The sequence below is a fragment of the Arachis hypogaea genome, chromosome 11 (assembly GCF_003086295.3).
Source record: "Arachis hypogaea cultivar Tifrunner chromosome 11, arahy.Tifrunner.gnm2.J5K5, whole genome shotgun sequence".
Classification (NCBI taxonomy): domain Eukaryota; kingdom Viridiplantae; phylum Streptophyta; class Magnoliopsida; order Fabales; family Fabaceae; genus Arachis; species Arachis hypogaea.
The window spans coordinates 39,088,043-39,105,337 of NC_092046.1; the positions used below are offsets into that span (position 1 = coordinate 39,088,043).

The 17,295-nt window shown below is 34.4% G+C and overlaps 1 protein-coding gene across 1 annotated transcript; it reads left to right on the forward strand.

The window, feature by feature from the left end:
* Positions 1-6,761: 6,761 nt before the first annotated feature.
* Positions 6,762-9,431, forward strand: LOC140176095 (replication protein A 70 kDa DNA-binding subunit A-like). The gene is made up of 10 exons (XM_072205966.1): positions 6,762-6,911; positions 7,002-7,275; positions 7,375-7,474; positions 7,563-7,687; positions 7,795-7,880; positions 8,206-8,369; positions 8,471-8,585; positions 8,821-8,892; positions 9,108-9,188; positions 9,276-9,431. The coding sequence occupies exons 1-10, from the start codon at positions 6,762-6,764 to the stop codon at positions 9,429-9,431; spliced, it is 1,323 nt and encodes a 440-aa protein (XP_072062067.1).
* The last annotated feature ends 7,864 nt before the right edge of the window (positions 9,432-17,295 follow it).

The window sequence follows — 17,295 nt, forward strand, 5'->3', positions numbered from 1 at the left end:
ACAATTCACATATAATGCACATGATGTATGCATGTCCTAATGGCTGATAAGTCTCATCTGTCGGTTATAAAGCCAACCTGACAAGTCTTGGTAGCTAACCATTGGACTATCCCTCTGTCGTGCATCCCCAACTCGAGTTATACTCAATCATAATCATCAATACATATTCACAACACCCACACTGGTGTTTATTCACGGGGGGGAGCTCATCTGGAACTTTCACAGTGTCTGGCCACACTTACGACATAGGGCCAGCAGAGTATCGAGTCTCCACCTGGAATATGTGGTGGCTAGCCACTGCTTTCACCCAGGGAAACTCGTATCTCAGATAGTGGAAGTGCAACATTCACATTTTATTCAATACGCATATATGCAATCATACTCAGCTATAATTCAACAATAGCTCAACCATAATTCGACAATATCTCAGCCATTCGGCTCATAATACAATCCATAACCAGCCAATTTATTAACAATTACAGCCATTTGGCTCATGGCATATAAAGCACTTCCACAATCATCCTCCGTATTTCATACAATGATCTTTGATCATTATTCATCATTAATTCTCTCCTTACTTCATCCACATGTTACCACATTCCCTAGCTCCTTTCCATTGCTAGGCATATCACAAGGATTTAAGACATAAGGGGTGAGATCAGAGGTTTAGAAGTCTGAAATTTGGCTTTGAAAACTCAAAAATCAACTTTGGGGTGAAAACGGGGTCACGCGTACGCATCCCCCACACGCACGCGTTGAAAGCAGCAAAGTTACAGTGATGCGTAAGCGTCGCCCACACGCACGCGTGGATGGGAGAAACGTAAAGTGACGCCTGCACGTCAGCCATGCGTACACGTGGGTGCGTTTTGTGCCCCACGCACAAAACTAGCACAATACCCGCACAACTCTCGAGAACTTTGGCTGGGCAATTGAATCAGCACATCGACGCATACGCGTCGGCCAGTCGCACGCGTGGAGTAGTGAAAATTTGATAGCGACGCGTGCGCGTCGGCTACGCGTACGCGTGGGTGTACAATCTGCCTAAAATTTTACTAAGTTAAAAAGCTACAGAATTCCAATTTCAAACCCCAATTTTCTGACGGGCATAACTTTTTCGTTTAAAGTCATTTTCCATCCGTTCTTCGAACGGCATAAACATCTCGGATACAATTTCATTTCTAAACAAGTTTAACACAAATTGGGGATCCAGAGACTAAGATATGCTCCGTCAAAGTAAGCCCAAGAACCACATTTTTAAACAAAACCACAAAGTTCCATTTCAAAACAAATCAATTTCAACCCTTTTCAAAACCAACCAAAACATACCAAAAATTAACCTCAAGCCTCCTCAACTCATATGTTAATATTTTTATCAAAATCACAACCACCAAACCACCATTTTAACCAACCTAAATCAAATAACTCAGTTTCAATCACAATATCATATTTTATATATCTCCTCATCCCAATTTCCAACAATACCATTCCCAATCAACCATCACTACATACAACCAATATCATCCTCACCATCAACATGGTTTCACCCATAATTCAACCTCAATCAATCATTTAGCATATATCAAAACATGCATATCTATCATGCATCAGACCATCACAATATCAATATTCATTAATCACATACATTACCACACAATTTATCTCAACCATTCAAATCCTATCTTAGGGCCTCTAGCCTAAGTTTTCATACCACATTACATTTTAGATACAGGAAACCAAGACCATACCTTAGCCGCTTTCCCACTTAACCCGGAACACCTCCAAATCAATTTTCCACAAGCTCTCAAAGCTTCAACACTTCTAAGAACAGATTTTTAGCACCCAAAAGTTTATTCCAAGCTCTCCAAGACCTTAATCAAGCTTCAATATTCACATATACACTACCTAAGCCACAATTTTCACATCCAAACACAACAACTCAATACTCAAACATCATAAACCAACAAATTCCATTAGGGTTGAGAATCTTACCACACCCAAGGACCAAGGAGACAAGATTAAGCCTCTCCTTCAAGCTAGTTGGATCCTATAACATCAAAGAGTCCAAAATCTCAACACTTTTTCTCCAAAAATTTGAATTTAAGGCTGAGAAAACTGGACTAAAATCTTGGCTTACCTCAATAACAAAGTAGTAATTTTTGTAGAGCTCGTCGCGGTGAACGCGTGGCCACAAACGGTGCGGCAATCAAAACTCCAGATCAAAAGTTATGGTGGTTTGAAGATCAAGTGAAGGTTTATGTTTTTGGAAGAGTTCTCTTTCCTTCCATGGCTGCTCAACGTGTTTGGGGTTTAAGGGAGGAGAGAGAGTGCTGAAATGAGGGTTTTTGGTTGAGCTTGGTTGGGCCAAGGGCCCAATATGGGTCCGGTTGGCCCGGTTTGGTCCGTTTGGTCCAATCTTGGGCCGATTTCTTTAAAATTTGTATCAAAATTCTCGTTTTAATTTCCTCTATCATATTAAGCCATAAAAATCACATTTTTAACCCTCTAGACAAAATTCTAATTTATGGGTTAATTAGCCGTTAATTAACCGGGTTTTACAATAATAATAATAATAATAATAATAATAATAATAATAATAATAATAATAATAATAATAATAATAATAATTATTATTATTATTATTATTATTATTATTATTATTATTGTTATAAAAATCAATTTAAATTTTTGTTTATCAAAATAGTTTCTAATAAATAATTCAAACTATTAGAAAAGTCGTAATTAAATTAAATTTCATCATAAAATTTTATTTAATTATTTTTGGTAAAATAATTTTCTTAAAAAAAAATCTCAATAAATATAATGACATATAAATAACTAATTATTTAATTTTCAAAAATTCGGGGTCTTACACAGGCTCAAGTGCAGAGCACTCTCTCAAAGCTCAAGGCTCTGAGCATCAAGGATTAGAGAGTAAAGAAAAGAAACAAATGAGCTTAAAAGAGTCCTCTAATTAAATGCTTGTGGTGCTTATGTATCAAGTGGTAATACTTGAAAATAAAGCATTTAAAGTCGTAGCTTTCAACAAATGGTTCAAAGCACCCAAGAAGCTAAGATAAGAAGAGAATGAAAGGATTGTTTCAAAGAAGAAATATAAGGAAAAGAATCATAAAGTGAGCTAGATAGAAACATCAATCATTTGAAGTCCTTTTGTGATTATTGCATGCATAAGAAACTAGCCAACCATAAACATTACATTGCTATTCTTCTTACCTTGAATTGTCAAACCTTATTGCATGATTCTTTTCCTACTTGGGGACAAGTAAGGTTTAAGTTTGGTGTTGTGATGATTGCGCATCATGTTGTGTTTTTCTAGCTTTTTCATATCAAAATGTAATAAATCATGCTTAATTATTAAGTGTTTTTATGCTTAAGTCATAGATTACTTTCATCTCTTTGATTTTAATTTATGTTGTAGAAAATGATGGACTGGAAAGTAAAAATACAAAACAAAGCATTCTTTGCAAAGGAACACATGAAGACACCCAGCACCCAAATCAGCATGACCATGCCTTCTTCAATGGAGTATAACTTAAGTTGTAGAGGTCCAATTGATGCCCTCCCAATTGCATTGGAAAGTAGACATCTAGCAATTTTCAATGATATATAATAGTATGGGATGAAAATTCAATTTGGGCTTCAAAAACTGGCGTTGAAATGCACCCTGGAAGCAAGCCTGGCGTTCTTGTCCGGCGGTCTCCAGCAAACTTGCTCGAAAACATCAACATCCTGACAGCATGACCTTGTCCTCTTCAAAGGAACATAACATGAGCTATAGAGGTCCAAATGATGTGCTTATAGTTACGTTAGAAAGCTGACATTCAGAGCTTTTCAACGATGTATAATAATCTATAGTGGACATGAAATTAGAGCACAAATAGTTGGCATCTTTAAAGACCTAAAAACAACCAACATGAAGCAACAAAGTTCTCCACTGGCGTTCTCCAGCCAACTTTGAGGAGAACGCCAGCCCCAAGTCAAGACCTGAAGGCCATGTCAAACCCACCAACTTTGCCACACCTCACAAACCATGTAACCACTTCCCTTGTGCCCACGTTCTCCACAAAGTTCTCCAACAAACTTTGTGAAGAACGCCACTTTCATCACTCAACCTTAAGACCACGTTCTCCACCAATTTCTCCAGCAAACTTTGTGGAGAAGGCCATTTATTCACCAACCCTGTCACCACACCCTCAAGAACTCAACTCCATCCTAAACTTGTGCCCACATTCTCCACAAAGTTCTCCAGCCAAAAATTTGTGGAGAACGCCACTTCCATTAACCATCAACCATGTTCTCCACAAAGTTCTCCAGCAATCTTTGTGGAGAATGCCACTTACACCCTTTGCCTCAACCTCCAGGCCACGCTCTCTCTCAAAGTTCTCTCAAGAATGCCACAACAAGCATCAACATGAAGGTGTCACGCTCTCTAAGTGGCGCTCTCCAGCCATCTTCCTGGAGAGCGCCAGCACCACTCACGCTCTCAAGGGTCATTCTTGGGCAAGCTTAGCGTTCTCCTTGGAGTGTCCACGCCCTCCCCCAATGCTCTCCAAAGAACATTTCAGAAGCAAACGCCTTTGATAAAATTTCAAGAAGATTTTGGGATCTGTGCGTACGCACAACCCCTGATGTGTACGCGCAATGACTGGCGCTCACATTTTACGCTCAGCAACAAGCGCCAACGCCCAACACGCCCAAACAACCCTGAAACTTAGTTTTTGGTTCAACTTCAAGCAAGCAAAGCCCACTCATACTACTCAATCAAGTCCATAAGAAGCATCTAGAATAGTTAATTTTCATTTTATTGTAATTTTCTTTCAATTTCATTTAAGTTTGTAATTTAGGAGAGCCTATAAAAAGGCCTTAGTTTCATAGAAGTAGGGTAACCAATCCTGGGAAGGGTCTTCGGACTCTTCTCTTCTCACATACACTTCTCTTCTCTTCCATTTTCTTACTTTGTAAATATTTAGTTATGGGCCACTAACTCTTTCCATTAGGAAAGAGGGCTCTATTGCAATTCAATGGATTGATTTCTTTTCATTCTTCATCTTTAATCCTTCCTTCATTGTTGCTTTAGAGAGAGTCTTTGTGCTTCGTAGATCCAATTACTACTGAGAGAGGGATTAGATCTACTTGAATTACATGTGAGCCTCGAGAGAGGGATCATGAAATTCAGTTTGAGGCTCTTCTCTCATAATCCCCTTGATCAATATATTCTTAGTTGGTACGTGACATATAACCTCTTTGAATTGAGGTCTTGAGGGTTGTGTGGTCTTTGAATCAGAAATTGAACTTCATCTCTTCTCATGACCAATTAGATCAAGAGATTGGCAACTGATCAAGTTAAAAGAAATCAAATCACCAAGAGATTGGGGTTTGATTACTTATAATTTGCCAAGAGCTCAATGATTGCATGATTGAAGAGAAGATAAGAATTCTTGTTCTTGAGAGTGCAATATCTCTTGATCCCAATACTTTTCTTCTGTTTTTACTTCTAGTATTTTACCTTTCCGTCATTTATTTTCTTGCACTTTACTTTCTTGTACTTTCTATTCCTTGCAATTTACTTCCCAGCATTTTATTTTCTTGCACTTTACATTTATTCCCTTTACTTTCTTTCTCTTTATTGCTTTCCTTTAATTTCTAGTCATTTACATTTCTTGTTTACTCTTCACTCAATTATGCTTGTCTAACCAGAATAATCAACTAACTATTGATTGCTTAATCCTTTAATCCTCGTGGGATCGACCTCACTCTTGTGAGTTTTATTACTTGATACGACCCAATATACTTGCCGGTGGTTATATGGATTAATTTTTTCATATCATTCTTCTTTACCAAAGTTTTGCTTTTCAACTCGCAAACACACATTATATTTTTGCAATAACTTGATTGAAGGTAAAAAAAAAATCATAAAAAATGTGAAATATACTAGATGAGAAATTATTTTTTGAATAAGTCACAAGATTTTTATCCTTTGGAAAAATATAAAAGAAAATTTATAAATCATTCAATTTTTTATATCAAATTAGTTACTTAAAATTAATGATATCAAACTACTCTCTTTTTATCTAAAATTGATATTATTTTAGCTGCTAATTATTTTATTTCTTAAAGAAAAAAATATATATATTATATTATTTTTTAAACAATTGATTTGATATTTTGCCGGCTCTGTTAGAATCAAGTATAACATTAGTCATATACTCATATTCCTAAACTGATATGATACCGCTTAACCTTTATTATTATGTGTCATCTTTCACATCTATCTATCTATTAATATATAATAGGAGAGTAGTAAGAAGGTCTATGATCGATAAGTGGAGCATTCCATGCTCAACACGTGGAGTTGTGTGTGGTTGACAAGTGTTTACTTTTAGAGTTGGGCACCTGGCAATTTACAAAGCAAAGAAATATGCTTATACAAAAAGAGTCCATATACATTATGTTTGAACGAGTTAGGCACCTGGCAATTTTGTTTCCTATTATCTACGAAAAAAATAGTCCATATACAAACAAATAAAAATATCCTTCAGATAAATTGAGTAAGTAATGTCTAGCAGATAATTGTAATGTCTAGCAGATAATACACAGTGGATGGTAATAAATTTAATATCTATTTCAAGGACAGATATAGACAAATGGCTTTGTGTTCACTCCCCATTTTCCTATTCTTCTGAGGTTGAATCTGTGAGAAAGAAAAATTCTTTCTAGGTTTGTTAGTTGGAACAGAACACAGTATGGCTGAATCGTATGATTTTGTTGAAGATGTTAATGCAAAGAAACTTGCATGGAGTTTTAAAGTTCATGTTATTAGGATTTATGAGGTTTCTAATAGATTCAACTTGAAGGAGCTTAATTCTATCGAAATGGTTCTTCAAGATAGTAAGGCAAGTACATACAAACTAATTACTACTAGCTATCAATATATTTTGGTTATGAATATTTTGATTACAGTGTGCATTCTTAATAATGTGCAGGGTGGTAGGATTCAAGCTTCCATTCCAAAATCCTTGGTGAAGAAGTGGAGGGGAGTGATTATTGAGTTCCAGATGTACACTATGAGCAACTTTATTGTAATTAAAGAAATCAATCCTATGAAGAGAGTCATACCAGGGACATGGGTCTTTACTTTCTCACATAGGACTAGGGTTGATCATGTTGTGAATACAAGTTTTCCACTTCAGCCCTTTCGCTTTAGGACAATTCCACATCTCATCAATGCTGGAAGCTTGGTCGATAATGATCTTTTTGGTAAGTTAACTTAATATAGTTAATGATATTCATGCTATATGCAAGTCATTTTGCTTTAGCATTCTTTAATTTTTATTGTGGTGTCTTTATGGTTTATAGATCTTATTGGCGAGATTGTTGGGAAGGAAGAGCCAAAATATTTAATCACTAATAAAGGAAAAGAGACAAGACGCTTGGCGGTTGTGTTGCAAGATCTCGAGTATGTTCACTAATAATAGTCATTTTTTAATGATGATCCTAACCAATAGATACGAACAAATAAAAATATCCATTATAATATATGTCAGGAACAATAGGATTAACTGTGTGCTATTTGGTGGTATGGTGGACCAAATACTACCACATTTTGAGGAAGGAAGGATGGAACCACTTATTGTCGTGCTGCAGTATTTCAGAGCAACTAGGTGGAAAGGTATGTGTTTAGGGTTGTGCAAGGTTTTGTTTTTTGTGAACAAATAAAAATCCCATCAATAACAACATTAAGAGCAAACTTTACAAGATATTAATAATTTATAACAGAAAAGACATCTGTTCAAAGTCACTTCGATGTTTCCAAACTACACATAGATGACCAGCTAGCAGATGTTGTGGGGGTTCCGAAACAGGTTGGTAACCATACGATTAATTAGAGTATCTCCAATACTTTTTTATATGTAACAACTATGCATTCCATTTTGGAGCAACAATACAGTAATGGATTTTAAAATGTCTTTCAGGTTGCTAGGTGGTGCACCACCAACTTCAATTAGAATAAGTCAGGTTACATCTTATACCGCTGGTCTGCTACAGATAAACTGAAAAGAGGAGATGTTGTGGTGAAATCTATAGAGGATGTCTTACTCTCCATGGAGGTGAAATTTCACATAAAAATTATATGAAACTTTTAAGTTATGTATTAAATATTTACTCATATATATTCTAAATTTTCAGGAAGGTCCAACTTGGATTGTAGGGAGCATTGTTTCTATAAACGCTGGAAATAGTGATTGGTTTTATAAAGCATATAGAAAGTGTCCAAAGAAGGTTGAAACTCCAATTGGAAATCGATATAAATGCAGCAAATGTAGCCACACCCATAGAACTACAGCAATCAGGTACAAATGCTTACCAAACAATTTTATTCGGCCAAGGAATAAAATATACGGCCAAACCTTTGTTTGAAAACTAATACTCACTTTTGATATACAACTATTAGGTTTAAGGTGGAAGTGATGGTATATGATGGGACTGGGAGTATGACGTTGCTGCTGTGGGATAGAGAAATAACCCAGCTTTGTGGGAAGGCAGCTGACAATATTATGGAAAAGGAGGTAAGTTCAATCAATATTTGTGTTGCAAGATCTCGATTAGGTTCAATAACTAGATATAGTTAAATTTAAGTAAAATTGGTTACTAAAAAAGCTTTTAATATCGGTATTAGTGTTGAAATTTCAGAAGATTAGACAGCGGTACTTGAAGTGCTAGGTATTCATTTGGGTATAGTGATGAAATGTTTATACAGATTTTCTAGCAAGGTCTATAAGTAATGTATGATACTTATTGTAGGAGTCTGGAGGGGATGAGTATCTAGCAACTTTTGATGCTATGATGGATAGGAAATTACTATTCAAGATCAATGTCAAAACTTCCAATATAAAATAGTATGACCAAGTATATACTGTGATGACGATGACTTGATTGAAAAAGTACAATCCAAGGGAGTCCAAAGCATTCCGAGTTTGAATATTACTGTATGTTTTCTAATTTATCCTAACTCATGATTTTTGTTGCATGGATAGATATGAACTGTGATCTATAACTGCTAAGTAGAGCCTAGGTGAATGTGTTTCCAGGAAAACGGGTGTAGTAACTCAATTGATACTTCAGCAAATGTGGTCAACCTTAACACTGATACTGATCCTCAGTTGTCTATGGTAAGAGTTTATTATTTTAGAGTTTCCATGTTTTCATTAAGAAGTTTTGTTGAAGTGTGATTATTATTGACACATATGCTAATATAGGATTTGGTGGAAGAGTATGTTGATAGTATCAAGTCCAAAACTCTAGCTAAAAGAACTCCCGGGTGTCTAAAGTCTGCCCCACTGATACTGAACGACATTGATGAGGAAGGACAATTCTCTAACAATAAAGTTAGCAAAAAGGGGGACAAGAGGTAGAAATCTCGGATTAATGATCCTAACAATTGATATTACTCAAGTGGGTGGGGACTCAATCAAGATTAGTTGTTGCTTGAAATTTGATATGTTATAATTAAGTTTGAGATATTATGTAATGACGGTAGTTGGCTAAGACAATATTTAGAAGGATAGTTTCTACTTATGAACCTTAAAACTAATATGATCATTATCATTAAGTTAACTTTTTGTATGTAGCAAATTTGATAGACCTATCGGGTAAATCTTTTACTACTTATAAACTATATGCTTCAAGAATACATGATAAATCTTAGGAATTAGTGCATAATATTTACCTGAGTAGTTGCAGAATAGTGCAATGCGAAATGCATTAGTCTGGAATCACAATAAAGTTTGATTTGAACAGTATTTGCAGAAGATAGAACAGCAATTGTACTACCAAAAATAAGGACACAATGTTTCAATTACTGTGGTTGTGTGAAAGTAATTATCAGGCAATATATATCAAATAAATCTTTTGCCCCATATAAATTTGTGGGACTAACTATACATGATAAGTGTTAGTAGTATTTCGTACTATGGCAAATTTAATTTCAGATGCATTTGAAATCCAAGAAAAATCAAATGATATGGAAGAGAATTCGTGTGGTTAGTACTAATTGGTTCTATACATTTACTAAGGGCATAGTGAGTTTATGCAGTTCAAACGTAACCATACCACAAACCCTAGCTAATAGTGTGTAAATAATACCACATTCTAGCCACTCAAATCAACACATTGTGCAAACACTAACATTCATAACAAAAGCGTATAGAATACGAGAGACAATTTTTGTTCAGCTTCCTTACAGTTGAATGAGCAAAAAACTCAATATCAAGTTAGTTGGTGGTTGCAATAATGTAGGCAATGCATTTCAAAATAGACTGGTGCTTTAAAATGATTATAAGAAAAATTAAGTTGATTTAACACAGATGATACCATCCCGCTTAGTGGTTAGAAAGAACTACATAAGGTACTACTTTTACATTGGGAGAAACACAACAGCTAACATTTCAAAAAGTATGCAAGAGGATTAATACATTCGACATGTAAAAGCAGCAAGATATATTCAATTAGCTATTGTCAAATTTGTAAGACTTTTTTTATTCACATTGCTGTAGCTTTCTTGGTCAAACTTTGACATTTTATTGTTGCAAATAATTTGACAAAAATGTGACCTGCAGTTAATAAAGTGCATGATGGCTATAGCTCTATGCATGGACTAATACTGACTTAGAAAAAAAATAGCAACATAAAAGGGCATATCAAATTAGTGAAAAACCTGGAAAGAAGCCATCAGTAAGCAATGGTATTCTTAGTATCTATTTTTTATAAGCAGGGATTATCTGATTTACAGTACAGCCCATAAAGCCAAATACACTGTGGGAAAGATCAATACACTAGCATGAAATAGGTTAATATATAATGCTCTATTTTTTAATAGAGTTTTTGGACTCTAGAGAAAGCAATCCTTTCCAATAAGCTTAACAAATGCACTTACTTTATCAGCATCGCGTAGATAATTAAAATACAAGATAGTCATGATTCAAACAAAACCATTTCCTGACTCATTCAAACATTAATTCCCTTTTGCAATATTAGTTTTCAAAAAATACTTTATTAGAGCATGATTAATCCCAAACGGGATAAAGATGGAAGAGTATTATAAAAAAGTAAATGAGGAAGGACCTACTAAAGTATTATACCATTGCACAGTATACTTTCATGATGGTTGTCACATAGGGCTTAACAAATTTATGTAACCTGCAGCTAATAAAGTACATGATGACCATAGCTTTATGCATGGACTAATACCGACTTAGAAACAAAATAGCAACATCAAAGGGCATATCAAATTGGTGAAAAACCTGAAAAGAAGTCATCAGTAAGCATTGGTATTCTTAATATGTATTTTTATAAGCAGGGATGTTCTGATTTAAAGTATAGCCCATAAAGCAGATACACTGTGGGAAAGATCAATACACTAGCATGGAATAGGTTAATATATAGTGCTCTGTTTTTGAATAGAGTTTTTGGATTCTAAACAAAGCAATCATTTCCAATAAGCTTAACAAATGCACTTACTTTATCAGCATCGTGTAGATAATTAAAATACAAGATAGTCATGATTCAAGCAAAACCATTTTCTGACTCATTCAAATATGAATTACCTTTTGCAATATTTAGTTTTCAAAAAATACTTTATTAGAGCATGATTCATCCCAAACAGGGTACAGATAAAGAGTATTATATAAAAGCAAATGAAAAAGGACCTGCTAAAGTATTCTAGCATTGCACAGTATACTTTCATGATGGTTGTCATATAGGGTTTAACAAATTTATGTAATGAAATTTGCAGGTAGTAAACCAATTGTAAAGCCACGCAATATTTACTCAAAATGGAGACATTGGGTTAATTTAAATATAAAAAATACATTAAGTTAGTAACAAAAACCTAAAAGGGACTTTATTAAGTGGAGTATGAAGAAGTATACCGAAACCAAATGTAAAGCGACGCAAGATTTATTCAAAGGAGACAAATTGGGTTTCAAACCAAATTAAAAACAGAAAAAGATCTTTATCTGAGGATATTATGTAATTTTCCTAAAATGATGTGTATTTTTTAGATATTTATAACATTTTTTAGAGAGTGAATATTGAAAAAATATAAAATTTTGAGAGTGAATTACATGTTCAAAAAATTTATAATATTTTTCTTTAAACGAAAAAGTACTTTTTATACTCATTTTGGTGTAAAATATTAAATTACCTTTTTAAAATAGTGATGGGTGTGATTTAGAAATTTAAATTTTTATAAATTAACAAAAAAAATTTTAATCTATTTTGATTCGAGATATTATTTTAATCAGATGAAAAAAACTGACTATATATTCCTTAATTTTTTACGTTCATAAAATTAATTTTTTATCTGAGTTATGGAAAAAACATAATTTAAGTAGAGTGATGGAGTTTTATAGTAATTTGTAATTTTTTTCTTACAAAATATTATTTTTTATATCAAAGTTAGTGCAAATTTATAGATGAATCAGATAAATGGGTTAAAAAATTATTCTTTGTTTTATTTAAAATTATTCTATTATAAATTTTAAAGTATATTTTCAAGAGAGTGATGGTATAATAAGAATTTTTTAATATTTTAAAATAATGAAATAACATATTTATTACTTGATTCTAATCCAACCGATCCTGCCATATTATTATGTAATCTCTTATTGCCTGTATTTTTTAAATAAAGTTAGCAACAACAAAGCTATATCCAGAAATCCAGAACACATCATTCATTCCAACCTATATTTTATTCTTTGTATCATCAAAAATATGCTACAAAATAACTTTGTTATATGCATTGAAAATATATTCGTGAATAAAAGATAGAAAATATAATCATTTTATGATATTTACTTAATATGTTATAATTTAAATATCACATGAAAATAAATAAATTTTAAAACAACTTACATTTTAAAATTGGGATTCGAACCCATTTAAATACAAATAAGGATATTTGTCTAAGGATATTACCTAATGTATGCAATTGATTTTGATGCAACATGAATAACATATTTTTAAAATGAGGTGCTGGTGAAAACAAGTTTACTTTTTTAAAATTATTTGGATGTGTACTACTGATATACTTATAATCCTTTGATTGTCAGAAAATAGTCAACTTAGTAATACATCAAAAAAGCATATAAAACTTAGGAAGATAAAACAAATGCCTTACAAAAAAATTATATCTTTGTCTTTTTTGCACTTATAGACTGCACTTAGTTTATTGGGCAAATGGTGGGTCTTGAGATGCTGTTGGATGAAGAAAAAAAGTAGAACAGGTGTCACATGGAAACAACTGTTATAAGGGCTTTGCTGTGTCACGGACGCATGTGCTTCGTAATCGATACTAGAAAAATAAAAATATGAAATTATATGAATATTTTTTGCTCCAAATGGTTATGGCTTTTCTTATGCTCTATTTGTGGAATTCCAAATATACTTTACTATCTGATTTTGTGGGATGGAGATAGAAATAGCTAACTCAGCAAGTATGTTAGACCTAGGCACCTAGCTTTGGGAGTTAAAAAAGACACAAAATCCAACTAATTGGAAAATCACTGGGTGTATAAACATATAAGTTACGACTAAAAAAATCATGATTCACCATTAAGATTAGTCCAAAGATTCTATAATAAGGAGTATGTAAAGGCATTAAAAATTATGATAATTTTGGTCATCCACTATGATGAAGTTGACAACATATAACTTATACTAAATCATGTAACTAAAAACCTAAAACCTCCTGTGAAAAGACTAAAGCACTTTTGATTTTTTTTTTCAAATAGACTAGGTCATGATTAATAATCCCATTACCTTCATTAGGGTTTTAGCATAAAAATACAAGTTCTTCCAGACTATACCTCTAAACTCACTGACAAACTCTGATTTTGTGGTTTATCTTGTGCTTAATTTGGGTGGTTTTATCAACTTTTCTCACATTTATTCAATGAAATAGCATGATTTTACAATTCTCCCTTGATTTGTGCATAAATGTGAAAACATGCTTTTAAGGCCTTAAAATAGCTAAATTTAATCCACTTTGATTCCATTCGATGCCTTGATATATTTGTTAAGTGATTTCAGTTCCATAAGACAAGTATTGGATGGAAGAAGTGAGGAAAAAAGCATGCAAAGTGGGAGAACTCATGAAGAAATGAAGGAACCGTAAAGCTATCAAGCCTGACCTCTTCGCACTCAATCGACCATAACTTGAGCTACAGAGATCCAAATAAGGCAGTTCTAGTTGCATTGGAAAGCTAACATCCGGGGCTTCGAAATGATATAAAATTTGTCATATGTTACTTTGCGCTCAGGGGCGCGCACGCGCCATGTATGCGTGTGCACCGATGCTACTCGTGGCCCACTAAAGTGAAATCGCCCCCAGCGATTTTGCAGCTCATTTTGGGCCCAACCCAACTCATTTCTGATGCTATTTCATGCAGAATTCAAGCTTGGGCAAGGGGGGAGCAATTGTTTGGTAGTATAGCATCATGTAGGTTAGTTTCTAGAGAGAGAAGCTCCCTCTTCTCTCTAAAATTAGGTTAGGTTAATCCATCTTAGATCTAGGCTTAATTCCATGTTCTCATCTTGTTTCCTTTCCAATTTCTTATTTCTACTACTCTATTCTTCTTATTTCTCTTGTCAATTTTACTTTTATGTCTCTTTTAAGTTTATGAATATTCATGTTGGATCTTATTTACATTTAATGAAATTTAATGTTTGATATTCTTTTATTGATGATTTGAGTTGTTGATTTACTTTTCTTGCAATTGGTAGTTGGTAGATTTTACTATTTCTTACACATTTATTATGCTTTCCTTTTATGCCTTCCAAGTGTTTGACAAAATACTTGGTTGGGCTTTAGAGTAGATTTTGAGCATTCTTGGCTTGGAAAGAGTAATTAGGCAATCTTGAGTCATGAAAACCTAACTCATGTTGGTGATCTAGAGTTGTTAGTTAATATCATTCTCAATGATGCTAATCTTTTGCTAATCTTATAGCGCTCTGCTCTTGGCAAGAGCGGAGCTTTGTGTGCTGATTGCCAATCTCCTTTAATTTGGTCATGGGCCACGCTTTTAAAAGCGTGGCCTAAGGCTCCAAAGTGTGCTCCAACTTCAAAGTGTTCCCCAAAGCTCTTTTTTTCTCCTTTTTAGCTTATTTTGTGCTTCTTTGCTTCTTTTTCTTCTTATTTCCTACAAGATTTATAAAATTAAAAGATCAAGAAAATATATCATTTAAGTAAAAAAGCATTCATTATTCAAGCACAAATCATCAATTTCTTGTATGAATAAGCATAGAAAAACATGACATGGTGACAAGTCATCACAACACCAAACTTAAACCTTGCTTGTCCTCAAGCAAGAAAAGAATCATGCAATAAAGATTGACAATCCAAGGTGATGAGCGGATAATTTATACGCTTTTTGGCATTGTTTTTAGTATGTTTTTAGTAGATTTTAATTAGTTTTTGTTATATTTTTAGTAGTTTTTATTTAAAATTCACTTTTCTGGACTACACTATGAGTTTGTGTGTTTTTTTGTGATTTCAGATAATTTCTGGCTGAAATTGAGGGACCTGAGCAAAAATCTGATTCAGAGGCTGAAAAAGGACTGCAGATGCTGTTGGATTCTGACCTCCCTTCACTCGAAGTGGATTTTCTGGAGCTACAAAACCCCAATTGGCGCGCTCTCAATTGAGTTGGAAAGTAGACATTTAGGGCTTTTCAGAAATATATAATAGGCCATACTTTGCCCAAGATTTGATGGCCCAAACCGGCGTTCAAAGTCAGCATTAGAATTCCCGGCGTTAAACGCCGGAACTGGCACAAAAGTGGGAGTTAAACGCCCAAACTGGCACAAACGCTGGCGTTTAACTCCAAGAGAAGTCTCTACACGAAAATGTTTCAATGCTCAGCCCAAGCACACATCAAGTGAGCCCGGAAGTGGATATTTACGTCATTTACTCATTTCTGTAAACCTTAGGCTACTAGTTCTCTATAAATAAGACCTTTTTGCTATTGTATCTTTACCTCATGACACATTACACGTTTCATTTTGTATCTTCTACGGCATGAGTCTCTAAGCCCCATGGTTGGGGGTGAGGAGCTCTGTTGTGTCTTGATGGATTAATGCAATTACTACTGTTTTTCCCATTCAATCATGCTTGTTTTATTCCAAGATACCACTTGTTCTTCAACCCGATGAATGTGATGATCCGTGACACTCACCACCATTCTCACCTATGAACGTGTGCCTGACAACCACCTCTGTTCTACCTTCGATTGAGTGTGTATCTCTTGGATTCCTTAATCAGAATCCTCGTGGTATAAGCTAGAATCCATTGGCGGCCATTCTTGAGAATCCGGAAGGTCTAAATCTTGTCTCTGGTATTCTGAGTAGGATTCAAGGATTGAATGACTGTGACGAGCTTCAAACTCGCGAGTGTTGGGCGTTAGTGACAGACGCAAAAGAATCATTGGATTCTATTCCGACATGATCGAGAACCGACAGATGATTAGCCGTGCTGTGACAGAGCGCGTTGAACACTTTCACTGAGAGGACGGGAGGTAGCCATTGACAACGGTGAAACCCAACATACAGCTTGCCATGGAAGGAGCCTTGCGTGCTTGAAGAAGAAGACAGTAGGAAAGCAGAGATTCAGAAGATGGAGCATCTCCAAAACCTCAACCTGTTCTCCATTACTGCAAAACAAGTATTTATTTCATGTTCTTTTACTTTTTACAATTAAATCTCAGAGTTATTGATATCCTGACTAAGAGTTACGAGATAACCATAGCTTGCTTCAAGCCGACAATCTCCGTGGGATCAACCCTTACTCATGTAAGGTATTACTTGGACGACCCAGTGAACTTGCTGGTTAGTTGTGCAGAATTACAAAAGTGTGATTGTGATTTCGTGCACCAAGTTTTTGGCGCCGTTGCCGGGGATTGTTCGAGTTTGGACAACTGACGGTTTATCTTGTTGCTTAGATTAGGAATATTTTATTTTTGTTGGTTTAAAGTCTTTTATTTGAGTTTAGTTTCAAATTCTAAGTTTGGTGTCTTCGTTGTGTTTTCCCTTAAATTTTTGAAAATTTGTGTTTGATTTTCTAAAAATTTCAAGTTTGGTGTCTTTTGTGCTTTTATTTACTTAAAAATTTTTTGAAATTTTGTTCTTGGTGTTCATCTTGAACTTCAAAGTGTTCTTGGTGTTCATCTTGACATTCAAAGTTTTCTTGTTTGTTTTCTCTATATTGATTCAAAATTTCTAAGT

What these genes read in the sequence shown, in the direction of transcription:
- LOC140176095 (XM_072205966.1), top strand. Translation starts at nt 6,762, where the DNA reads ATGGCTGAATCGTATGATTTTGTTGAAGATGTTAATGCAAAGAAACTT. An exon ending in CATAGAACTACAGCAATCAG is followed by an intron (nt 8,370 to 8,470) that starts GTACAAATGCTT and finishes TACAACTATTAG; the next exon opens with GTTTAAGGTGGAAGTGATGG. An exon ending in ACAATATTATGGAAAAGGAG is followed by an intron (nt 8,586 to 8,820) that starts GTAAGTTCAATC and finishes TACTTATTGTAG; the next exon opens with GAGTCTGGAGGGGATGAGTA.